Source organism: Giraffa tippelskirchi, chromosome X (assembly GCF_054371585.1).
Source record: "Giraffa tippelskirchi isolate mGirTip1 chromosome X, T2T-mGirTip1v1.2.pri, whole genome shotgun sequence".
Lineage (NCBI taxonomy): Eukaryota > Metazoa > Chordata > Mammalia > Artiodactyla > Giraffidae > Giraffa > Giraffa tippelskirchi.
Genome location: NC_137289.1, coordinates 142,415,206 through 142,441,258, shown reverse-complemented (window position 1 = coordinate 142,441,258; position 26,053 = coordinate 142,415,206). Strand labels below are relative to the sequence as shown.

Genomic DNA, 26,053 nt, shown 5'->3' with positions numbered 1-26,053 from the left:
TTGGACATCCATATCTTTCCTCAGATTTGGGGCGCTTGGGGCCATTATTTCTTTAAATAAGCTTTCTGCTCCTTTCTCTTTTTTCCTTTTAGGATTTCTATAATATTATTTGGCTTGAGTTGTCTTGTAAGCTTTCTTCATTCCTTTTCATTCTTTTCCCTCCTCTGACTGGATGATTTCAAATGAAATGTCTTTTAGTTCACTTCTCTTGATCAAGTCTGCTGTTGGAACTGTCTATTGCATTTTTAAATTTCAATCATTATATCCTGGGCTCCAAAATGTGTTTGGTCTCTTTAATGTTTTTTTTTTTCTCTCTGTTGAACTTCATTTTGTTCTTGTATCTTTTTCTTGCTTTTGTTAAATTGTCAATCTATAGCTCTCTGAACTTTAGACCAATTATTTTGGAATACCTGTCAGGCAGTTTGTGGATCTCTATTTCTCTGGAATCAGTTACTGCAAGTTTACTGTATTCCTTTGGTGGGGTCATGTTTCTCATTGTGATCTGTGTAACCTTGTTTGTCTGTGTACTCAAAGTAGTCACCTCTTCCAGATTTAATGGACTGCTTTTGGTAAGGAAAAACCTTCACCTGTGAGTCAGGGCATGCCGGTGCCTGCTGTGGCATTTGGTCTAGTGGTGTGAGGTGCCAAGTGTGGGGGTATGTGCTGTCTCTGGGTCTGGGGTGGTGCAAAGCATCTCATCAACTCAGTCAGTCGTTGATCACAATGTTGACGACTCCAGGATCCGTTGTGGTGAGAGCTGCAGGGTATCTGGTGGCTACAATGGATGCTGGGGTCCTTAGTGATATCTCCAGGTCCAGAAGTGAGGGTCTGGGACTGGTATTAGTTCTGGCCAGAGCTGGTGGTGTGCACATGTTCGACTATGGGCATTGGCTGTAGGTGCCTTTGTGGAGGTGGAGGCCAGCTGAGGATACACATGCAGTGACAAGGGCCAATGTCAAGGGTTGGGGCCAACAGTGGACACAGAAGTATCTGCAGGATTCCAAGCTATTTAATGTGCCCTCATGTGGCTGCAGGAGCTAGCTGCAGGTACAAAGTAAGGTCCAGTCAAAGGAGGCAGGGCCAGCTCCAGGCATACAAGCAGCCGAGGTGCCTGGACTTCTGGCACACACTCATGCATCTACTGGGGCTAGCTGCAGGTAGCCCCAGGGTGGTAGTGCATGGCCCTAAGCTGGCATTATGCACCCACACAGTCACAAAGACTGTGGCTAATTGCCAGTGCAGATCCTGGGTCCTGGACATCCTGCAGCAAGTTCTGGGTGAAGACAGAGGAAAACAGGAAGGAACTCAGGCAGCTGGCATCTGTCTGCAAAGGCAAAATGAGGCCCTCAGGAACAGAAGCTGCAGGGGGCCACGGTGGCTGTGCTGGCCATTGGTTTCCTCCATGTTGAAAGCTTTTGGGACCTTCTGTGGAGCGATCTGCTGGGGCCTGTGATGAGGTCCTCAGTGATGAAAGCTGCAGGGGTCCGCAGCATCCTCAAGGCTTGTTGAGGTCCTCAGTGGCAAAGGCTACTGGGGTCTTCTGCAGAGCAGGTCACTGGGAACCATATTCACTCCCACTGCATGGCTGATACTAGTAGCCCCTGCCCATCTTCCATATTCCTAGCCATCTCTAGATGTCACAAGTATGCCAGTCTCTGGGTAGCGTGAAATGAAGCAGGTCTTTTGTGCAGTATCCTGAAAGGCTGGGTAAGCTGGTCACCCATCACTCATTCCTTTCTTCTTTTCCCAGCAAAGGGAATGGTTTTGGGCTAGGGAGCTCCCTCCAGGCACTGACCAGTGTTCACTTGGGACTGGGATGATGCAGGCAAAATGGAGCTGTTCTTTCTACTCTTTTTTTATATAGTTATTTTCAGGTTAGTGGTCCATTGTGTTGCTGAAGCTTCCTAAATGGACTCCTGAGTACTCCCAGAGCTATTTTTGTTTGTGGATTGCTGATTGTTGTTCTCTGGAGGGAGACAGAGGCTTGGGTGTCCTGATCTGCCATCTTGGTAATGTCACTTTTCTGTCATCATGTATTTTAATTCTACAAATAATTTGAAGACATAACAATAACTGTTTTGTACAATATTGATTCATGTATATTTACTATTTATCTTTTAATATGCTCTTCATTCTCTCCTGCAATTTTCATGTTTTCATACAGCATCATTTTGTTCTTGCCTGGAGAAATCCCCTTAATATTTTAGAACAGATCTGCTGGCAATGAATTCCCTTAGTCTTTGATTGAAAATGTATGTATGTTATCTTCATTTTTGAAGCATATTTTTGCTACATCTATAGTTTTCAGCTATTTTCTATAAGCAGTTTAAAGGTGAAATTCCATTGTTTTCTGGGTTTCAATGTTTCTGATAAGACACTGGTTGTTGGTTATACTCTTGTTCTTTTGAAGGCAGTGTATTCTTCTCTAACCCTTTTTCAGATTTTCCACTTGACTTTATCAGCTGTTTTTCCTTAATGCATATTAAGTGCAGTTTCCTACTTGTTTCTTGAGTCCCTGAGTTGATGTCTTGCATCAGTTTCAAACAAATTCTCAACTATGACCTCTTCGAATCTTGCTTTTGCCTCATTCTCATTTCCTATGGAATGTGAATTACATGAATGTTAAACCATTTGAGTAGGTCTTACATGTCTCTTATAAACTAATCTTTTTTCCACTCTTTCTTTCTCTGCTTCACTTTGAACATTTTCCATTGACCAATATCCCAGTTCACTAATCCTACATCCTGCCATGTCCCCTCTGATGCCAAACTCATACATTATGGTTTAAATTTTAGATACCGCCTTTTTCAGTTCTAAACTTTTGTTTTGATTATTTAGACATCCTAATCATTTTAAATTTTCTATTATTTCATCTCTTTTGTCCTTATTCTCTATTTAGAATATATTCTATAACATATTTTAGAGTTAAATAAGCAGGGTGACAATATACAGCCTTGATGTACTCCTTTTTCCTATTTGGAATCAGTCTGTTGCTCCATGTCCAGTTCTAACTGTTGCTTCCTGATCTGCATACAGGTTTCTCAAGAGATAGGTCAGGTGGTCTGGTATTCCCATCTCTTTCAGAATTTTCCACAGTTTATTGTGATCCACACAGTCAAAGGCTTTGGCATAGTCAATGAAGCAGAAATTGATGTTTTTCTGGTATTCTCTTGCTTTTTTGATGATCCATCGGATGTTGGCAATTTGATCTCTGGTTCCTCTGCCTTTTCTAAAACCAGCTTGAACATCTGGAAGTTCACGGTTCACACATTGCTGAAGCCTGGCTTGGAGAATTTTAAGCATTACTTTACTAGCGTGTGAGATGAGTGCAATTGTGCAGTAGTTTGAGCATTCTTTGGCATTGCCTTTGGGACTGGAATGAAAACTGACCTTTTCTAGTCCTGTGGCCACTGCTGAGTTTTCCATATTTGCTGGCATATTGAGTGCAGCACTTTCACAGTGTCATCCTTTAGGATTTGCAATAGCTCAACTGGAACTCCATCATCTCCTCTAGCTTTGTTCCTAGTGATGCTTCCTAAGGCCCACTTGACTTCACATTCCAGGATGTCTGGCTCTAGGTGAGTGATCACACCACTGTGATTGTCTGGGTCATGAAGAACTTTTTGTACAATTCTTCTGTGTATTCCTGCCACCTCTTCTTAATATTTTATGCTTCTGTTAGGTTCCTACCATTTCTGCCCTTTACTGAGCCCATCTTTGTATGAAACGTTCCCTTGGTATCTCTAATTTTCTTGAAAAGATCTCTAGTCTTTCAAAATGCTGGGCTGGAGGAAGCACAAGCTGGAATCAAGATTGCCGGGAGAAATATCTATCAATAACCTCAGATATGCAGATGACACCACCCTTATGGCAGAAAGCGAAGAAGAACTAAAAAGCCTCTTGATGAAAGTGAAAGTGGAGAGTGAAAAAGTTGGCTTAAAGCTCAACATTCAGAAAACTAAGATCACGGCATCCGGTCCCATCACTTTATGGCAGATAGATGGGGAAACAGTGGAAACAGTGGCTGACTTTATTTTTCTGGGCTCCAAAATCACTGCAGATGGTGACTGCAGCCATGAAATTAAAAGATGCTTACTCCTTGGAAGTAAAGTTAAGACCAACCTAGACGGCATATTAAAAAGCAGAGACATTACTTTGCCAACAAAGGTCCATCTAGTCAAGGCTATGGTTTTTCCAGTGGTCATATATGGATGTGAGAGTTGGACTATAAAGAAAGCTGAGTGTGGAAGAATTGATGCTTTTGAACTGTGGTGTTGGAGAAGACTCTTGAGAGTCCCTTGGACTGCAAGGAGATCCAACCAGTCCATCCTAAAGGAGATCGGTCCTGGGTGTTCATTGGAAGGACTGATGCTAAAGCTGAAACTCCAATACTTTGGCCACGTCATGCGAAGAGCTGACTCACTGGAAAAGACCCTGATGCTGGAAAAGATTGAGTGCAGGAGGAGAAGGGGACCACAGAGGATGAGATGGTTGGATGGCATCACCGACTCAATGGACATGGGTTTGGGTGGACTCTGGGAGTTAGTGATGGACAGGGAGGCCTGGCGTGCTGCGGTTCATGGGGTCGCAAAGAGTCAGACATGACTGAGCGACTGAACTGAACTATTTTAGAGTTCTTATAAGCTAACTTCAGTATCAGCTACATCCATGGATCCACATCTATTTTTCTTTCCTCTTAATTGCCAGTCTTGCCTTTTTGCTCATCTAGAAATTTAACTGTGTGCCAGATAATGTGAATATAAAAATCATAGAAGTTTCACAGAAAAGAGGGTTTCCTTTTTATTATGCAATTAAGGTGAGTAGCTAATAAACTCCATCCAATCAGAAATTCAGCTTGATCTGGAACATACTGCAAATTCTGTAAGGCCCTGTCTCCTTCTGGTATATTCCTGTTCATAGGTTCTGGAAATACAGATCTCTTTGGCCCTAGAAGCTAACGGATAGTTGTGACTTTCAGAGGTTTTCAGCCTCCATTAGCCTCCTACTTCACTCAGCTTTAAAACTTGGGACATATCTTTAAGGGGAAACTTACCATGTGTTTGAAGCAATGCTCCTCTCTGGCAGCACTGTACAACTGAAAGATATTTCAGATATTTGTGTTTTATAAGTTTTTGTGCTAGCTCCTCCATTTCTTGTATAGCCACCAATGATGAAAACATTCCAAGGTGAAAACTATGTGTGTTTAGAGCCCCTTAATAATTCAATGTCATTACAGTACTATGCAACTGCTAAGAGGCTGCTGACTTCTCTGTCTTCAAACAGAAGCCCTTTGCCTGGAACAAGCGTGATCTACAGCCTGCCCGGAGATAAACAAAGGACCGGCAATTATCGAGTCATTTTGGAACAACTCTCCGTTTTCTGTAATTTCAGTTCATCCAATCTTTGTTTCCACAGCTCTCTGAATCCTTTAAAATATGACTTTTGTAGTGTATCCAGTTTTGTCTGGTGGGAGAGTGGCAACATGTTTCATTTCACTGTTAAATGAAAGTCAGGGTTTGTTTGTTTTTTTGTCACTAAGTGTATTTGCTCTTAATTTTCATTTATAGACTTTGAATTTTATGTACAAAACTTCCTACAGTCTGAAAGCTTCTTCCAGCATTCATTTCAAGATTTAGGCTTGCTGAAACAACACATACATCCACAAAGTTTACCAAGATCACAGAGCTGAAAGTTGTTAATGAAAGTCCAGTTTTATGGATGCATTTTTCTTTTTGCTTTAAGTTGCACATGTTGTTAAAATATTTATTTGCATCTCCTTCTCCATTAGTTGTTTTCTTTACCATCTTCCAGATATCCTCTCTGTATTGTAGATGTTAGTCCTTATTTTAAGCCATATCACAAATAAGATCTTTCCCATGTTGTCTTTTGACTTTATTTTTTAATAAAGATGTTTTGAGTTTTTCTTTTCATGTGACTGAATGTTATGGCTTCTGGACTTTGTGAAATAAATTGATAATCTTTGGAAGTTATCCCTTATTTTCATCTAGTTTTTTTGTTTCCTTTTTTTATACTTGAAATTTTGATCCTGGTTATGGGCACATTCTCCCATGCCTTCTCCAGATGGCTACTTGGATTTCCTAAGATCACCTTCTACTCACTGAAGTGGAATGCTGTCAATGTACATATTCTTATATGCATTTGGTTCTATTTCTGAACTTTCTGTTCTGTTCTATTCTGGTGTGTCTATGTGTACACCAGAAACATACTTTTCCTCATTGATATTTTACTATATGGGCTTCCCCAGTGGCTCAGTGGTAAAGACCTTGCCTGCAATGTAGGAAACACAGGTTTGACCATGGGTCATGAAGATTCCCCTGGAGAAGGAAATGACAATCCACTCCAGTATTCTTGTCTGGGAAATCCCATGGACAGAGGAGCCTGACAGGCTACATACAGTTCATAGAGTTTCAAGAGTCAGACACAATTGAGCGACTAAACAACAGCAATTTTACTATACATCTTCACAACCAGTAGGGTGACTCTCCACTTGCTTTTCTTTTTCAGAATCTTCAAGACTTTTCTGGCTTGCAGATTTTTCCACAAAAACTTTAGAATCAGGATGACTAGTTCCAAAGAAAATCTATTGGTATTTTTATTGTAACTGGGTTATATCCATTAACGAACATAGAACTGACAACTTAATGACATTGAGTTTCTATTTAAAAAGATGTTACTATTGTTTTTTTTTGGAGGGGAGGGTCCTTTAGCAGTATTTGTTTCCTTCATTCAGGTCTTGCACCTTTCTTGTTAGGGGTACTTTTTTGTTCTTACTATAATTATGCTATATTTACTTTCTTATATAGTCTCATTTTGCAGATAATGGATTGGAATTAATTTTTCAATACTTGAAAATGAGATTGCTCTTCAGTATTAGAAGTACCAAAGAAGCTATAGGGATGTTCCAGAAACAAGAAGACTGCCTACACAGAGTTCAGCTTATTCAATAAAATACTTTTTTCATAAAATGAAATAATTTCATTGAAGGAGTTCAAGCTATTCTTTTCCACGATTTCTATCACTGTTGTTGTTCAGTAGCTCAGTTGTGTCCAACTCTTCGTGACCCATAGACTGCAGCATGCCAGGCTTCCCAGTCCTTCACTATCTCTTGGAGTTTGCTCAGATTCATGTCCATTCTATTGTTAACTCAAAAACCTGGGAGCACTCCTTGGCTACCCCCTCTCCTTCTGCTGACCATCTGTGCATTGGTTTTTAACCAATGGTGAACATCAGACTCATACTTGTAGCTTTTAAAAATACATACAGCCAGGTTGACCCTTCTGATTCAGGTCTAGGGTAAGTCTAGGCGTGTGTATGTGTGTGTATACACACTCAACTCCAGTGATTGTGATTCCCCTCCTTTTAAGAATTATTAATAAATCAAAAACTAAGTCCTGTTGACCATATGTTCTAAATATCTCTGCCACATACTTCTTCATTTTTACCTTTGCCAATTTTTTTTTTCTGAGGCAAGCATTTTATTTGTTAATACAAGGATAGAAATTTGGCAATAAATATCATCTAATATATATCATCTTCAAATAAATAAATAAACTGAAGAGTCATGAGTGGGTGGGGCTGAGGCCTAGGGCTTGGGAGAGCTGCCCCCACACCTCAAAATGCTATTGCAATATAAACTTTGAGGAAATTCTGTGGCTATGGTTGCCCTCCTCAGCCTTGACAACCCAGATACTCTGGGAAAGAGGGTGGAGGGGAAGGGTCCTGACACTGGCAAGAAAATTCTTAGCAATGTCCTTTTGGTTGCCACCCTGTGACACCGACTGCCTTGGTGACCCCTGTGTCTGGTCTGTCCCTCCCACTGTGCTTTCAGTATTACCTCCAACACAGACCCCACCTCTTCCCTTTTTAATCCCATCTCTTCCTGTTTCGACTTGCTACCATGTGTGTTTCCTGAATTGGATGTATTGAGTAATTTAGGGGTAAGCGGAGAGGATGGCAGCCAAAGAGCTTCATGCCAGAAAGGTACATGAGTTGGTGGCCCACTCCCTGGCCTACAGGCACGCTTCCTGGAAGTGCCACTTGAGGGCTTGGGTGGGTGCTGGCAACTAGTGGGCAAGAAGCATGAAGCTATGAGAGCCTTGCACCAATCATTTTGGGCTCCTTTGAGCATCACATCAGGTGGAAATGGGATGGGGCCTACTGCACCTCTTCCCCAGACCTGGAGGAGCCAGGAAGGCTGGGAGTGGATGGGTCTTATTGAATCACATCCTCTTCCAAGTCCAGGGAGGGCTAAAGGCTCATGGCTTCGGCCTCCTGGCTCAATGAGCACTGGCGTATAGGTTTCTCCTTCCCAGCGTGGGAGCAAGGTTTGAAGAGGGAGAGGAAAGAGAAGGTGGTAAAGGAATGTCAGAGGTTACAAGTCACGGACCACCAGGGGCAGGGTGACTACAGTGGCCAGAGGCTGCATCTTCTTTTTGAGCCAGCTGAAGTCCTTGGCTGAGTGTCACAGGCAGGTCTGCAGCCCCTTCAGCAGCCAGAAGCTGTCCATCTTCTGGAGGAAGTCACTGTGGGCAGGGCCGGGGGCCCAGGTGGGCTCAGTCCCAGGCAGAGGCTGGTGCAGAGGTGGGCCAGGCTGTGGCACTGCTTGACAGTGATGGCCTTGAGGGTGAGGCTACTCAAGTAGCACAGGTAGTGGCTGTAGGCTTCATAGTTCTGGGTCAGTAGCAGTTTGTCCTTGAGGTTTCGCCACACCTCCAAGATGCCAGAGGGCCTGAGCAGAGTCTCTGCCCCCAGCTGAGGTGTGTTGAAGTCAGGCTCGTTGAAAAGCGGGGGACTCAGGTAGTTCAGACAGGTCCCAGCCAAGCTGTGGAGCTGGTGTGCAGGTAGCAGGTGAGGTCACAGGTTTTCTAGATGGAGTGGCCAGGCCCTGGGTTCTCTATGCAGATGAGGGCTGGGTGGGGGAGGGCCCAGAGCAAGGTTCACAGGCATGTGAACATCCCCAATGAGTCCCCTGCCACTGGCTCCCCAACATGGACAGCATGGTGGGCTCCAGCCAAGCACCAAGGAAGCAGCGACTCCCGTTGCCTGGCCCGGCCCAGCCCAGCCCGGCTCAGTTCTACTTATCCCAATTTAAACCAATACTTCATTATCTCATGCCTAGACCACTCTAGCAATCTCCTCTTCAATCTATTCTTTGTCCCTTACAATCCAGCCTCTAAACAGCTAACACGGCCATATATGTAAAAGAAAAAGCAGACTGTGCCACATGCTAACATAAATTCCTTCAAAACTTCCCATCTATGATTCCTAAACACTGATCCACCGACAAGTGCCAGTCCCTAAGTTTCCACTGGTGTGTTGCACAATGAGACTGAAAACAATTAAGACAACATGGTGATTTTTTTAATGAAACTAAATTTATTCAGTTTAAATAATGTGCATTCCATGATTATATTTTTAGCATCAATATATTCTGTTCTACAAAATGACGCAGATGTGAGAGCCATTTTTTAAAACATTTTTACATGGTAAAACAAAAAGATATCAATTCCATACCGGTCTCCACAATTTTAAAAATTACACCCACTCACATGGAACAATGGACTCGTTCAAAATTGGGAAAGGAGCATGTCAAGGCTGTATATTGTCACCCTGTTTATTGAACTTATATGCAGAGTACACCATGCAAAATGCCGGGCTGGATGAAGCACAAGCTGGAATATTTCTGCCGGGAGAAATACCAATAACCTCAGATATGCGGATGACACCCCCCTTATGGCAGAAAGCAAAGAGGAACTAAAGAGCCTCTTGATGAAAGTGAAGGAGGAGAGTGAAAAAGCTGGTTTAAAACTCAACATTCAAAAAACTAAGATTATGGCATCCGGTCCCATCACTTCATGGCAAACAGATGGGGAAACAATGGAAACAGCGACAGACTTGATTTTTTGGGGACTCCAAAATCACTGCAGATGGTGACTGCAGCCATGAAGTTAAAAGTTTTCCTGGAATTCCAAGCTCTACTGCAATGACTACCAGCCAATGACAAACACTTCAGAGAATTTCAAGACTTTCTAGAGATGTCTTAAAGAGAAGTTATTTAAGGATTATTTAAAGAATTGACATTTTCATTTAAGAAATTCCCAAATATAAATTATTATACAATAATTCTACACAGTTATGGTTCTAACAAAGACAACTGAAATGAAATAAGAAATAGAGAGTCAAGTATTTAGATAGAGCTGAAGGCAATAGTCAAGAGAGAAAACTTGGCTGGGACCAGCAATCACCTCTAAGAAATCACCTATTATAGGATTTAAGATAACATGGCCCACAACAAAGGAAACCATGATAAGATGAAAAGACAACCTATTGAACAGAAGAAAATATTTGCAAATGATATGATTGTTAAGGGGTTAATATCCAAAATATATGAACAGCTCATACAACTTAATGTCAAGAAAACAAACCATCTAGTTCAAAAGTAGGCAGAAGACCTGATTAGACATTTCTCCAAAGAGAACATGCAGATGGCCAACAGACACCTGAAAAGATGCTCAAAATCACTAATCATTAGAGAAATGCAAATCAAAACCACAATGAGATATCACCTCACATCTGTCATCACTTCTACCATCACCTCACGTCTACCATCATAAAAGAACACAAATAATGTTGGTGAGGATGTAGAGAAAAGAGAACCCTTGCACACTGTTGCTGAGAATGTAAATTGGTGCAGCCACTGTGGAAAACATTATGGAGGCTTCTCAAAAATTTAAAAATATTAATAGAACTACCATATGAGTCGGAAATTTCACTCCTGGGTATATCCGGGAAACAAACCAAAACAAACACTAGTTCTAAAAGATACATGCACAATTATTCATAGCAGCATTATTTATAACTGCCAAGATATGGAAGCAACCCAAGTGTCCATCAACAGATAACTGGATAAAGATGTGGTATGTGTGTGTATGTATGTACGTGCGTGCGTGTGTGTATGTATGTGTGTATGTGTGTATATATATATATATATATATATATATATATATATATGAACTACTACTCAGCCATAAAAAAGAATGAAATAATGCCATTTGCAGCAACATGGATGGACCTAGAGGGCATTGTCCTAAATGAAATAAGACACACAGAAAAGGACACATACTATATGAAATCATTTATATGTGGAATCTAAAAAACACAACAAACTATATATATAACACAAAAGAAGCCGACTCACAGATATAGAGAACAAACTCATGGTTACCAGTGGGGCAAAGGAAGGGGGGAGGGGAGACATAGGAGTAGGGAATTAAGAAGTACAAACTATTATGTATAGAACAAGTTATAAGGATATATTGTACAATGCAGGGAATATAGCCTATATTTTATAACTATAAATGGAGTATAACCTCTAAAAATTGTGAATTACTGTATCATATCCCTATAACCTATATCATATTATACATTAACTATATTTCAATAAAAATATTAAAAATAACATGCCCCACATTTCCCCTGATATTGCAATAATATTAATAAATTTATACTTTTATTGAACTGCACATTTGTAAAGTTTTTAAACAGTAAGTGCATTTTGTTAATATAAAACTGTGAGAAGACATGGCACCATTTTATTACAAACTGACTTTATTACAAACCAAGCTTTGCTCTTTCACTACGATGAGCATAGTGGTGAAAGAGCAAAAGTCCTAGAGCTACACTGGATTTCAATCTTGGCTTTGTTCCTTACTAGCCAGATGGCCTTGGGTGTAGTACTAAACCTGTGTGAGTCTCAGTTTCTTGATTTGTAAATAAGACAGTTAATAGAGTGTAGCATTGTTTAATAAAACTTTCTGAGACTATGGAAATGTTCTATTCTGTATGGTCCAAATGGCAGCCACCAGCCACATGTAGCTATTAAGCATCTGAAATGTGGCTAGCACAACTAAGAAACTGAATTTTTAATTTACTTTTCATTCATTTAAATGTAAATTTAAATAGCCACACATGACTAGTGGCAGTGCCCTGGAAACCATAGTTTTAGAGGGTTGTAAGGATCATATGGAGAAGGAAATGGCAACCCACTCCAGTATTCTTGCCTGGAGAATCCCATAGACAGAGGAGCCTGGTGGACTACAGTCCATGGGGTCACAAAGAGTCGGACACGACTGAGTTACTAACACTGCTTCATTTACTTGGAGATAGCTGTTACTGAATCTTATTATCACAGTTTTTAAAAATTGTATGTTAACTGATGGTACTAATGTTTTCTTCTAAAAACAAGTGACCTTTTTATGGCAGGTCAAAAGGCAATGGCACCCCACTCCAGTACTCTTGCCTGGAGAATCCCATGGACAGAGGAGCCTGGTAGGCTGCAGTCCATGGGGTCGCTAAGAGTCGGACACAACTAAGCAACTTCACTTTCACTTTTCACTCTCATGCATTGGAGAAGGAAATGGCAACCCACTCCAGTGTTCTTGCGTGGAGAATCCCAGGGATGGGGGAGCCTGGTGGGCTGCCGTCTATGGGGTCGCACAGAGTCGGACACAACTGAAGTGACTTAGCAGCAAGGATCATATGGACTAAGCAGTCAAATGAGTATCTGACACACAATGGTACATAAATGTTAGCTACTGCTATTTTCCAGCATGGCACATGGTAAAAAAACTAGTACTCAAGTATCGATTACAGTTTTCCTCAACTCTTTTCCAAAATTTTGTGTAACCATCTTTCCTACTATTTATAGTTCCAGACTAATTATTTCCCCTTCCAGGTGGCACTGGCTTCAGGAAACACCAGACCAGTCTGCACAACAATTCCCCACCTCCTCTTCTTGGGCCCAACACATGAACTACATGCTCACTTTCTCTGAAAGTTTTGCCAACTGTCAAGACTGGGGATGGAGTCCACTTTCACAGTCACGTGATTGTTGGGGAGGAAATTTCCTGAGCAAAATGAGAAAAGGTATGAGAAAAGGAGGAAATCGATGTGGAACACGCAGTCAGCCACATGACACCTGCCTCCTACTCCTGATAGACTCGGTATCTCGTGCTAAATGCTTTGGCTGGTTACTAGGAGTATGTTTTACTGGTCCATAACACTGCTTATACTTTGGGGGTAAGTAACTGATGCTGTGGGGAAATGGATAATCCAAGGTGAAGTTAAAGATGCTAAAGAAGTTTCCTTGGTGAACTCAGGACAATTATGTTGACCTCCAGTTATGCATATAGGCACTTTTGTCCCGTAAAGCTGCTGACATCTGTAGTACAAGAAAAACTGCATGGTGAGGAGGAGACAGCAGGTGCCTGATAGATGCCCAGGAGAGGGATTGCTGGATCATATGGTAACTGTATGTTGTTTTTTTAGGGAACCTCCATAGTATTCTCCATAATGGCAGCACCAATTCACATTCCCCTCAACAGTGTAGGAGGGTTTCCTTTTGGGAGGACAGGTTTCTGATGGGAGTCTCAGATTCCTGATGAAGTGGTCAAAGGAATAGGATTATTACAGAGGCAAACACAACTGAATCATGAGAGCACAGCCAAGGGCGTCATTTCATCAAACCTGGCTTTTCTAGTCTGTATTAAGTAGAAAAATTATACTGGAGTACAAAGCTCACTTGTAAAGAGGTTATTTGATACATACAGATTAATAACGTTTAGTTGTTTTATAAATAAAAAATAGACATGCTTTTTAAAAAATATCTTAGCTTTTCTACACATAAACTATTATAATTAAATTCTGTTTAGCTTTCTGGCAGCCTCCATTTTACAATTTAGTTCCTATATTTTCTACCTGGTTGTTCTTTCAGAACATGTCATGGGCAGCTTCATTACATCTATGGACACATACTGCTTACAGATTTCCACAATTAATCCTGAAATTATCACATTTCCATTTCCAGAAAGTCTGAAACATTTTTCTTGAAATTTCATAGAAATAGAGCTATACAGTTCTATCTCAATTTGCAATGGATTACTAAAAAAAGTAGCATATTATATGGACAGCCATAAAAACCAAGACAGTAATAACCTAGCTTCGTGAAAACCCACTTGCATCATCAGATCATTAAGGACAAGCACATCTGAGGCACGGGGGAAAATTAGCACTTCACTGCTGCTAGAGTGAAATGCTGCTTTCTAAAATCATCTTTCTTTCAACTGAGACAGAAACTTCTATCTCACAGATTTTAGAGCAAAAAGGATCAGAAACATTCTTTTTGGCCCATATCTTTTTGTGTCTTTTCCCTTCTCCTGACACTCTCTTATTATTTCAGAATTCTTATTTTTTTCCAAAAAGAAAAGAGAATAAGTTGAATTTTTATCCGTTTAAAATGCCTAATTTGACCCCTTAAAAATCACTTAACTAAAGAGAATTTTCACTTAAATTTCTCAGTCCCTAAAAACTGTCCCATTCTTTAACTTACTTTAGTTAGGATTTTACATTTTAGCTTTGCCAAGAGTTGGAATTTCAGATGGCATAAAGGCATTTTCAACCTTTTGAAAATAGTGGCCTGTGAGGTATACTTAGCCTTTTAAAAGACATGCTTTTCAGAGAAATGCCCCAAAATTTTCACATGCATGTAGACTTACAGTTTCAGAGAGGTTTTCTAATAAAATTGAATTTAATAAGGGTTTCCACCATTTTCATTTTAGTGGTATCACCTAGACACTCTGCCATTTAAATTTCCACAGGAGCTTGATGTTTATAGAACCTTCTGAATCCTGAAAACCTTGTTTATCTGTTTGAAGTTGATTTTTTATATGCTAGGTTTTACTAGGGTGCTTCCCTGGTGGCTCAGCAGTAAAGAATCCGCTTGCCAATGCAGGAGACGCAGCTTCGATCCCTGGGTCAGGAAGATCCCCTGGAGAAGGAAATGGCAACCCACTCCAGTATTCTTCCCTGGGAAATTCCATGGACAGAGGAGCCTGGTGGGCTACAGTCCTCAGGGTTGCAAAGAGTTGGACACAACTTAGCAACTAAACAATAACAACAACAAGATTTCAGTAAGCAGAAAATAATAAGAGGAATATTTAAGTTTTTTTGAAGATTTAAAACAAAATATTGTTCCATCACTTATGTGTTAAGTGGAAACGCTAAGGCAGGATTTCCCCACCCCAGCAGTACTCACATTTGGGCTGGATCATTCCTTGCTGTGGAGCTGTCCTGTGCAGAGTAGGAAGTTTAGAAGCATCCCTGGCCTCAACCCACTAGATTCAAATAGCACCCACCTCTTACTCTCCCCATCTGCCACTACTACTTCTGACAACCAAACAGTATCTCCAATTACAGCCAAATGCCCCTTTGCCCATTTTGGGAGGCAAAATGAGCCCAGGTGAGAAGTGCTGCTCTAAGGCAGGCTATTTTATGCATCTTCAAAACCAAAGATTCTACAGTGAGCCTCAATCTTCATTTTACAGAGGAGGCATGTAATGTAAAATGAAAAAGTAGGACCAAAGCACTATGGCAGGGAAAAATATTCTAAAATATAATCAAACTGAGAATGTAATTATAAATCTGTCAGTTGCTTGGCAGCAAGGTCTGATTTCAGCTGAACTTCAGCTAATTTTAAAGTCACTTCTCTGTAAAGAGCACCACTCACTTTTAAATTCGTCCCCAACATTTGCTCCTTTTCTCTCTGAAGTTCTTTTCTGTAGAGACGGATGCTTTCCTCTATGTCTGATAAAGCAGCCACATCATCACTACTCTCTTCTCTGCTTACTTCACAATTCTGCACCAAGCTCGTTTCAGCCTTCACTAAGGCAGAAGAAGGAGAACCAAGGGTGATCAATTCCTTCTCCAAAGCTACTGCCAAATGACCAACTAGAAAATCCTCACTTTCTAACTCTAGATATTTGAAGAAACTGTTTATAGGGAGAACTGTGCTGAGATCATGAAGGCACTGGAACAAAACTGTTTGATTCCTGGAATAAAAAAAAAACAAACACAAGATTACAAAACTTAGTGCAAAATGGTCATGTACAACATATTGTAATAATCAGTTACCATTCATTTCTACATCCTCTAGTAATGAATAGAACCTATAATGCATGCAGGTGGTCACTGATACAATTCAGATAGTAGTAATCAGATACAGTCAGCCCTGTGGTTGGTTGAATCTGTGGATATGGAACTCATGGATATGGAGGGCAGAGTGTACTAAGCCAGCTTATAAAAGGAACTTCAGCATCCATGGATTTTAGTGTCCATCACGGTCCTGGAACCAATCCTCTGTGGATACAGAGGAACAACTGTATACATATCCTAACCAACTCAATTAGTACTGACTAACCTGATTAGGTTGCTTCCTGATTCAAGTTTTTCTCTGAGTCATAAAATCAAAATTATATTTGTAAAATTTCATTGTGAGGGAGCAAAGGAAATCCTAAAATTATTAGGCCCTACCTAATCAACCCCACCAAAACCCCCAAAACAAACATAATTAAAACAGCTTCACTTTCTAAATGAGACCACCTGTTTATTCACCTTGTACCAGGTGATGACCTGGACATGTCCTACATGGAATACACAGACACACACACACACTTCCCTGGACCAATTCCAATTTGATGTGAAATACCTGGAATAGACTATTAAAATTCCTTCAAACGGTGTTCTTTGTTTCCAATTAAAGAGTATCCCATAGAAACTTCCTGGCCTTTTGCAAAAGCAAATTTCTGGAAATTCTTTGATGACTTCACACTTCATGTGTTCTAAGAGCCATACACTCACTGAAGTCAGAGCAAACATGGGTGATGTGATTTGAAAACAAGCTCTGTGCCATGTTGCAAGAAGTGTAAAGAGATCTTCCATGTATTCTACGGCAAAAACATCACAAGCGCTGTCATTAAATTCTGTCCAGGGTCACATAAAAGGAGTTCTTAAAATTTTCTGATTCAATTAGGTATATGATTAAAAAGGACCCACAAAAATTACCTATAGGTTTCTTCTCTGGAAATGTCAGCACGTATTTCCCACTTGAAAGATCTTCTATGCTTAAAAAAATTCTGCCACATTGAACATAATGAGCTTCAGAAGAGTTACCATTCTCTCTCATTTGTAGCAGCACAATGCAACAAAAATTACTGAATGTCAAGAGCGGTGGAAGAGCTGTTACAGCAGTAATCATCTGCACATACTCTTTCTTCAAGGGTTGTTCACAACCAATGCTTTCCTCTTTCTCTTCTTTACTATCAATACTCAACTTGATTCTTTTTACCTCTGATCCTACTTCATGTGGCACTGAGCTTAGTACTGGAGAAGAATTCCGAGTCAACTTAAACATTCTATTTTGACACTTAATAAGTGGAAAGGTGGAGTTAGGGCCTTGATCCACTGACAGCAATAAAGTCACATGATTCAGGGACCTGTAAAAAATACAGAGCTCATTTAAGTCTAAAAGGTCATCAACCAGATGATTAAATGCCTTTAAACAGTAAAAAAAAAAAAAAAATTGTTTATTCTCTCCTTTCCTAGGAAACATCGTTTCAAATGTAAAATAGATCTGAAAATTAAGTATAAAAGTAAACATAGTTCCCAGAGAAGGCATTGGCGACCCACTCCAGTACTCTTGCCTGGAAAATCCCATGGATGGAGGAGCCTGGTAGGCTGCAGTCCATGGGGTTGCGAAGAGTCGGACACGACTGAGCAACTTCACTTTCACTTTCATGCATTGGAGAAGGAAATGGCAACCCACTCCAGCGTTCTTGCCTGGAGAATCCCAGGGACGGGGGAGCCTGGTGGGCTGCTGTCTATGGGGTCGCACAGAGTCGGACACGACTGAAGCGACTTAGCATGCGTAGCAAACATAGTTCCAAAGATCCTGTAACATAGCACTTCTCTTGAAACCGGAAAGCAAAAACACTGTAAATATGCTGGACTTTATACAGAGAATTTATTTTAAGAGAAAGGAAAGGTAAAATAATGCCAGTATTTTATTTCTTGGGTAGATTTTTCACCTTTCCTCTTAAATAAGAAAAGTAAAAAAAAAACACCCTACTCACTTAAAAAATTATTTATTTATTTTGGACTGTGCTGGGTCTTCGTTGCTGTGCGCAGGCTCTGCTCTAGTTTAGGCAAACAGGGGCTACTCTCTCATTGCGGTGGTACACAAGCTTCTCAGGGCAGCAGCTTCTCTTGCTGCGGAGCACAGGCTCTATGGCGCAGGCTCAATAGCTGTGGCACACAGGCTTGGCTGCTTCCCGGCTTGTGGAATCTTCCCAGATCCGGGATCAAACTCAGTCTTCATTGGCAGGTGGATTCTTTACCACTGAGCCACAAGGAAAGCCCTCTATTTGTATTTAATATGACTACTAGAACATTTAGATTACTATGTGGCATGCATTATACTTCCGTTGGACAGTGCTATTCCATAGATCAAGATGATATTATCATGTTAGAATTTACTTACACGTTCAAAGAAGATGTGGCTTTCACTCCAACAACCAAGCTATCCTCTATTACCCGATACCATATCTTCTCTACTAGCTGTTCTAAATTTTGAAAATTGTCTGATAACTTTTCATCGAAGGTATACACGGGATTTTCTTCTTCACCACAAAGAGTAACAAGGCATTCCTTATGGAAAAATATGTTTAAATAACTGATTACAAAAATATATCAAATGTAGCAAAACAAAAAATACAGTGTAAACCAGTTTTTGGCTGGGCCTTATGGCTTACATATTTTAAAGTAAATTATTAGCAATGATATAGATAATACATAATTCACTAAAATAAAATTTATAAAACATACAATTAACTATCTACTTGGAATCACACTGAATATTCATGCTGAAGCTGAAGTTCCAATCCTTTGTCCCTGATGTGAAGAGCTGACTCACTAGAAAAGACCCTGATGCTGGGAAAGATTGAAGATAGGAAGAGAAGGGGGTGAGAGAGGATGAGATGGTTGGATGGCATCACCGACTCAATTGACATGAGTTTGAGCAAACCCCCAGAGATAGTGAAGGGCAGGGAAGCCTGGTGTGCTGCAGTTCATGGGGCTGCAAAGAGTCGGACACGACTGACCGACTGAACAACAACCCTTGGATCAAGAAGCATGGACTAACTGTAAATAAGGCTCTAGATACCCAATACAGAGCCAGCAGGGATGTAACCTTGAGTACATTTTGAAAAATAATCTGACAGTATGTGCCCAAGGCATGCTGAAGACAATCCAATCTTTATCAGTGACTAACACTAAACTTACAACTGGAAATTTTTGTATGAATAACACTGATTAAACTATATTTGTGAAAATTTTCTTCATTTTTTTTCATTCAAGTGTAGTTATTGCTAAAATTTTCTTCTTTTTCCTTTTTTCTTATTCAAGTACAGTTGATGGTAAAGTTTTCTTCTTAAAAGTCCAGGCCACACTCACTCACTTCCACACACACATATGGATTTATAATACAAATGTAAATAGGAGGAGGAGTAATGATAATAAAAAAAATACACAACACTTACTGAATGCTTACTATATGTCAGGCACTGTTCTAAATACCATTCATCTGTGTCTCTTATTCTGGGAGGTGGGAGGGGGGTTCAGGATGGGGAACACATGTAAACCCATGGCTGATTCATGTCAATGTATGGTAAAAACCACTACAATACTGTAAAGTAATTAGCCCCCAACTAAAATAAATAAATTTATTAAAAAAATAAAATAAAATAAATGCCATTCACATATAAATATGTTTAACCATCACATAACTCTAGTATCCTAGGTTGGTAGTATTATTATCTACATTTCCCAGATAAGGAAAAGTTGAGGCAGAGGGAGGTTAGGTACCTTGTCCTAGGTCACACAGTTGACAAGAGGCAGAGCTGGGATCTGAACCGGAGCCAACTGCTTCCAGAGCCCATGGTACATATTAACTATTACTCTATACTGCCCCTCTGCATGGTAATTACTGAAAAAAGATATGGGCATCTACATTCTAGTGAACTAAACGTGTTCCTAGGAATTTGATACTTCTGCCACTAGCTGTGAGATTTGAGACAGGGTATTGACCCAAAACAGAAATTTTTATTACCTGCCAGAATTGCTTTTAAAGATAACAATGTAAAGGGCTCAAAACAGTGCCTTGCAGACAGTGATTTCAATGCATTATTTTCTAACCTTTCTTCCCCTTTTCTAATACCAGTAAAATCACTGGGGTCAAGTAGGAAAGGGAAATGGGGAGACTGACCAATGGCTTTCAACAGGACTTGCAAGAGGGTCCCCAGGAGATGAGAATAGTAATACAGAAATGCAACATGACGTGCTTCTGTTTCTTACATTAATGGAATCATTTTGGGCCAAAATCCTCATGTTGCTAAGACGAAAATACAGACAAAAGGCAAAGACCATTGTAAAAATGGTAAATCTTAGAGGAAGTAGGAATAAGATGTTAAAGTCACCTGAGGAAAGAAAATATGCAACTTCAACTGTGTCTATGTCCAGCTTGTCTTGATTTATCTGTAATTCAACTATACTGTCTTTCTCTGTATGAAACAAATATGCATAAACATTATTTTTTATGAAGTCAAAGCAGTCTTTGCTAATATTCTATACTACCACACTGGCATAAATAACTGCAAGGTACCTGAAGAGGTTCTTCTGATGGTCAACCACAAGGAAAATGAGGATAAAATTATAAAAAGCAAATAGGAGGACTGAAAAGGCATAGTAATTTAGGGACATTAACTAGAGGAATAAATATTCTTATAAATGAATCACGCAACAGACTAAAAGAACAATCATTATATTAAAGATGAAATTATGTCACCATTAACACAAAATAAAATAATAATTAATATATTCTGTTGAAGAAGTCAGAAAACATATACAGTTGTCCCTTGAACAAAAAGGGTTTGAACTGTGCAGGTCCACTTACTTATATGTGAGGACTTCCCTGTTGGCTCAGATGGTAAAGAATCTGCCTGCAAAGCGGAAGACCCAGATTCAATCCCTGGATCGGGAAGATCCCCTGGAGGAGGGAATGGCAACCCACTCCAGTATTCTTGTCCGGAGAATCCCATGGACAGAAGAACCTGGTGGGCTAAAGTCCATGGGGTCGCAAAGAGTCGGACATGACTGAGTGACTACACTTTTCACTTTCACTTATATGTGAATTTTTTTCAACAGTAAATACTACAGCACTACATACTCCCCAGTTGGTTGATTTCTGCAGCTGGGGAACCAAGAATACAGAGGGTCCACAGTAATGTTACTTGTGAATTTTCAACTGCATGTAGGGCTGGAGCCCCTGACCCATGTTGTTCAAGGGTTAACTGTAATTCACTTAAGAGTAATTTCTATTCAAACTATACAAATAAAACAGTTTAATAGTTATATCTTTAAAAAAAAAAAGTTGTTCCTCAAGGTGCTTGACAACTGAGATTTAATATCTTACAGAATAATTTGCAAACTGGTTAAAATATCGGTTTTTTTAAACCAGTTTTCAATGTCATAAAAGCCCACCATTACATAATCCCTGCCATTGTGCTTCTTGATTCATTGAGCAGCCCTTTCTAATACATTCCAATATTCCAATTTAAATAACTCTTAAATAGCTTTTAGATTTTCAATTTGTAAAATGATAAAATGGTCACATTTTTAACTTTACCTCCTCTGCACTTAATGTACTATCATCTTTTCTTTGAAACAGGTTCATTAAAGCCTTGTAAGATTTTGATATAATTTTTTCCTTAAGGAAGAGATGCTGCTGTAATTCCCAAATAGAAATGAAACCAACCTATAAAGCATAAAGAAAAACCATTGTCAGAGATATAATTTCAAATGAAACCAAATATACTAATAATTCAGTAAGTATCTTCTCCAAATTTGCTTATTAATTCATTTTCCTATAGACAGCAATGAATATTCAGAGCAAAACTATTTTATTAACAAAATAAAATCTCTAATTACAAAGGAAAATAATACAGCAAATAAATGCAATAGCTTACATATCAAATTGAGATAATGTCAGTGTATTCATGTTTCACAACTGAGTTAAGTATTGATATGAATATGAATAAATTTAATCAACATGCAAAAAAAATATAGACTACCTCAACGAGAAAACTTTTTCTTGTTGAAATAATTTCTGCAAAAACAAGATGTCTCATTATGAATAGAAATGCTTACTTTTGATTTAATATTGCTTGAAATCTTCTGTTTATATGACTTTTACAGCAAAATTTTAAAGGTAACACATAACAGATCCCAAACAGTCACATGTTTATTTTTGTGCAAATAAACTCGATGCTGGGGTTAACTCTTAACTACCAGGGGGATAAAATGGCTCTCAATGGGCAAAGAGCAAACTGTTCCTGTTATTATACCAGATAAATAGATATCAGCGGAGAAGGAAATGGCAACCCACTCCAGTATTCTTGCCTGGAGAATCCCAGGGACGGAGAAGCCTGGTTGGCTGCCATCTATGGGGTCTCACAGAATTGGACACAACTGAAGCAACTTAGCAGCAGCAGCAGCAGATATCAGAACTAAGCATAAAACATTCATGAAATATATTTTACTTCTGAAAATTTAAAGAGTCGCGCCACTGAACTTTTAGAAGCTGTTTCATTGCAGATGGTGATGAGACTGTTCAAGTATTATTTTGGCTTTTAATATAATATGTTTTTTAGATTGAAAAAAATAAGATACATCCTATATTTGTCTTTCTTTCAAATTACATTTTAAAACAAATATTTTTTTTCCTATTATCAACAAATAGAAGTTGGAGAATGAAGACTGAACCCTATCTTACCTCATTGCACAAAATATGTCAAGTGTCTAGCTAATATTTTAAAACTTCCTATGTTGGCCTAGTTCTGAGGGTTCCACATCACTCACACTCCATCACTCACTGGTTGAGTAATTCATGACTGAGGGGACGTGAGATGTACCTGTCCAATGTGGAAAACCAAGTCTGAAAATGCTGGAGGGGTAGGGGGCGGAAGAAGAGAGACACACGGGCAGGTTGACAATGAGGACCCCCTCAGAAATTTTCCATGTTCTCTCTTCATGACTCTTGTCAACATGATCCCAATACTCCAAGAATAAATCGTGCGTCATTAGACTACTGAAATGTTCTATGTTGTTACAAGATTTGTTATAAAACTATGAAATATTTCCAATATTCTGGGAAGTGGGTCATAGAGGACCCTGCTGTGGTTTATGTCGGAGTGTTTTGCCTATGTTTTCCTGTAGGAGTTTTATAGTTTCTGGTCTTATGTTTAGATCTTTAATACATTTTGAGTTTATTTTTGTGTATGGTGTTAGAAAGTGTTCTAGTTTCATTCTTTTACAAGTGGTTGACCAGTTTTCCCAGCACCACTTGTTAAAGAGATTGTCTTTTCTCCATTGTATATTCTTGCCTCCTTTGTCAAAGATAAGGTGTCCATAGGTGCGTGGATTTATCTCTGGGCTTTCTAATTTGTTCCATTGATCTATATTTCTGTCTTTGTGCCAATACCATACTGTCTTGATGACTGTGGCTTTGTAGTAGAGCCTGAGGTCAGGCAGGTTGATTCCTCCAGCAAAAGCAAAATAAACAAATGGGACCTAATTAAACTTAAAAGCTTTTGCACAACAAAGGAAACTATAAGCAAGGTGAAAAGACAGCTCTTGGAATGGAAAATAATAGCAAATGAAGCAATGGACAAACAATTAATCTCAAAAATATACAAGCAACTCCTGCAGCTCAATTCCAGAAAAATAAATGACCCAATCAAAAAGTGGGCCAAAGAACTAAACAGACACTTCTCCAAAGAAGACATACAGATGGCTAACAAACACATGAAAAGATGCTCAACATCACTCATTATCAGAGAAATGCAAATCAAAACCACAATGAGGTACCATTTCACGCCCGTCAGAATGGCTGCTATCCAAAAGACTATAAGCAATAAATGCTGGAGAGGGTGTGCAGAAAAGGGAACCCTCTTACACTGTTGGTGGGAATGCAAACTAGTACAGCCACTATGGAGAACAGTGTGGAGATTCCTCAAAACACTGGAAATATAACTGCCATACGACGCAGCAATCCCACTGCTGGGCATACACACTGAGGAAACCAGAATTGAAAGAGATACGTGTACCCCAATGTTCATCACAGCACTGTTTATAATAGCCAGGACGTGGAAGCAGCCTAGATGCCCATCAGCAGATGAATGGATAAGGAAGCTGTGGTACACATACACAATGGAATATTACTCAGCCATTAAAAAGAATACATTCGAATCAGTTCTAATGAGGTGGATGAAACTGGAGCCTATTATAGAGTGAAGTAAGACAGAAAGAAAAACACCAATATAGTATACTAACACATATATATGGTATTTAGTCAATCGGTTAAGATAACCCTGTATGCGAGACATCAAAAGAGACACAGATAAATAGAACAGTATTATGGACTCTGTGGGAGAGGGTGAGGGTGGGATGATATGGGAGAATGGCATGGAAGCATGTAAATTATCATATGTGAAACGAATCGCCAGTCCAGGTTCAATGCATGATACAGGGGTGCTCGGGGCTGGTGCACTGGGATGACCCAGAGGGATGGGATGGGGAGGGAGGTGGAAGGGGCGTTCTGGAAGGAGAAAACATGTACACCCATGGTGGATTCATGTCAACGTATGGCAAAACAAATACAATATTGTAAAGTTTAATTTATTTTTAAAGAGAAAAAAATAAAACTATGAAGTAAGCCCATGACAATGTATTGAAACAACACACAAAGACATCTCACTTTCCCTTCCTAGACCCTCAATCCCACTGGTAAAGACAAAAGATTGTTTACCTTCCCAGAACTTTCCCATGTGTATGTTAAGGTAAGTTTTCATTCTCCTCCCCCAAAACAAACAAAACCCACCCCAAACCAAGTACACAGTGTGACACTGAATCTTGCTTTCCTGTTCTTATTGTGACCGCTCTCATTCATGCAGAAAAGTGAAGTGAAGTTGCTCAGTTGTGTCCAACTCTTTGCGACCCCATGGACTGTAGCCTACCGTGCTCCTCCATCCATGGGATTTTCCAGGCAAGAGTACTGGAGTGGGTTGCCATTTCCTTCTCTAGAGGATCGTCCCAACCCAGGGATCAAACCTGGGTCTCCCACATTGTAGTCAGATGCTTCACCATCTGAGCCACCAGGGAAGTCACGCAGAAAAGGGTACAAGATGAAAAAACAATTCACAGACTAAGGATGAAGTAGAAACCACCGGAACCACACTCAGGTCAAAAAAGCAGCACTTTCAGAGCAACCCATGGGCCTTCCCCTATGGAGAACCTCTCTCCACTGGAGGCAACACTACTCTCCCCTTTCAAGATAACTTCTTTGTTGGGCTTCATCATTTTACCATCATATCAACTCCTAAAGAATATGTTTCATTTGTGTGTGTCTTTGCTTCTGAACTTTTATAGGTGGACTCATTCTGTATGCACTCACTTTTCAACTCACCCATTTCTCACTAGTAGCTGTAGCTCATGCCTGTCACGGCTCTGCGGCATCCCATCAGCTGACTACCCCAGCTTCCCTCTCCCGCTCCCGCTGGTGGACATCTGGGTGGATGCCCAGCTGTGGCGCATCACCACCAACTCTGTGAACCTTCCTGGACACATGCACAGCTGTCTCCAAGGTCCTGGCCTTGCCTTATCCCCTTCAATGAGTAGCTGGAAAATAAACTACAGAGCAGAAAGAATGGGGAGCTGAACTCCAGTTCAAGCTCCACAAACCACCTCGCATTTCTGGCTCTCCATCAGCTTCCCTGTATGCAAAATGGTGGAGAAGGTAGATCTGTTCATCTCTAAAAGGCCTTTCAGCGCTTAGCAATGTTTATAGCCACAATGAGAACTAGTGGTCACATGTGGATACTTATTTACAGAAATGGTATTTGGTTATTTTCTGTGAATAATTCATCAGGATGCCTTTTTTCTTCATGTGCTCACTCACCCACGCATGTGGGTGGCTCATTTTCTTTAAAAAATTATTTGTGAGATTCAGAAGAGGCCTAGGATAAATGTGTGTTTCTGCAGAGGACTCTACATTGGTTTTGCTGGGTGATGAGGGTACTACTGCTTTAGT

General features: G+C 40.0%; 1 protein-coding gene and 1 pseudogene across 1 annotated transcript in view; both read right to left on the bottom strand.

Moving 5' to 3' along the window:
• Window positions 1-8,392: 8,392 nt before the first annotated feature.
• Window positions 8,393-8,975, bottom strand: LOC145535782 (cardiotrophin-like cytokine factor 1 pseudogene; annotated as a pseudogene).
• Window positions 8,976-12,821: 3,846 nt separating this feature from the next.
• FANCB (FA complementation group B) overlaps window positions 12,822-26,053 on the bottom strand; it is a 34,005-nt gene continuing 20,773 nt past the window's right edge. Inside the window, exons 5-11 of the mRNA XM_081565299.1 lie at window positions 21,593-21,721; window positions 18,392-18,558; window positions 16,918-17,348; window positions 16,562-16,799; window positions 15,584-15,905; window positions 15,113-15,147; window positions 12,822-13,456 (exon numbers count right to left, since the gene is read on the bottom strand). Coding sequence (XP_081421425.1) covers window positions 13,318-13,456; window positions 15,113-15,147; window positions 15,584-15,905; window positions 16,562-16,799; window positions 16,918-17,348; window positions 18,392-18,558; window positions 21,593-21,721 — 1,461 coding nt within the window. The 3' untranslated portion in view covers window positions 12,822-13,317. The remainder of the gene's footprint in view (window positions 13,457-15,112; window positions 15,148-15,583; window positions 15,906-16,561; window positions 16,800-16,917; window positions 17,349-18,391; window positions 18,559-21,592; window positions 21,722-26,053) is intronic.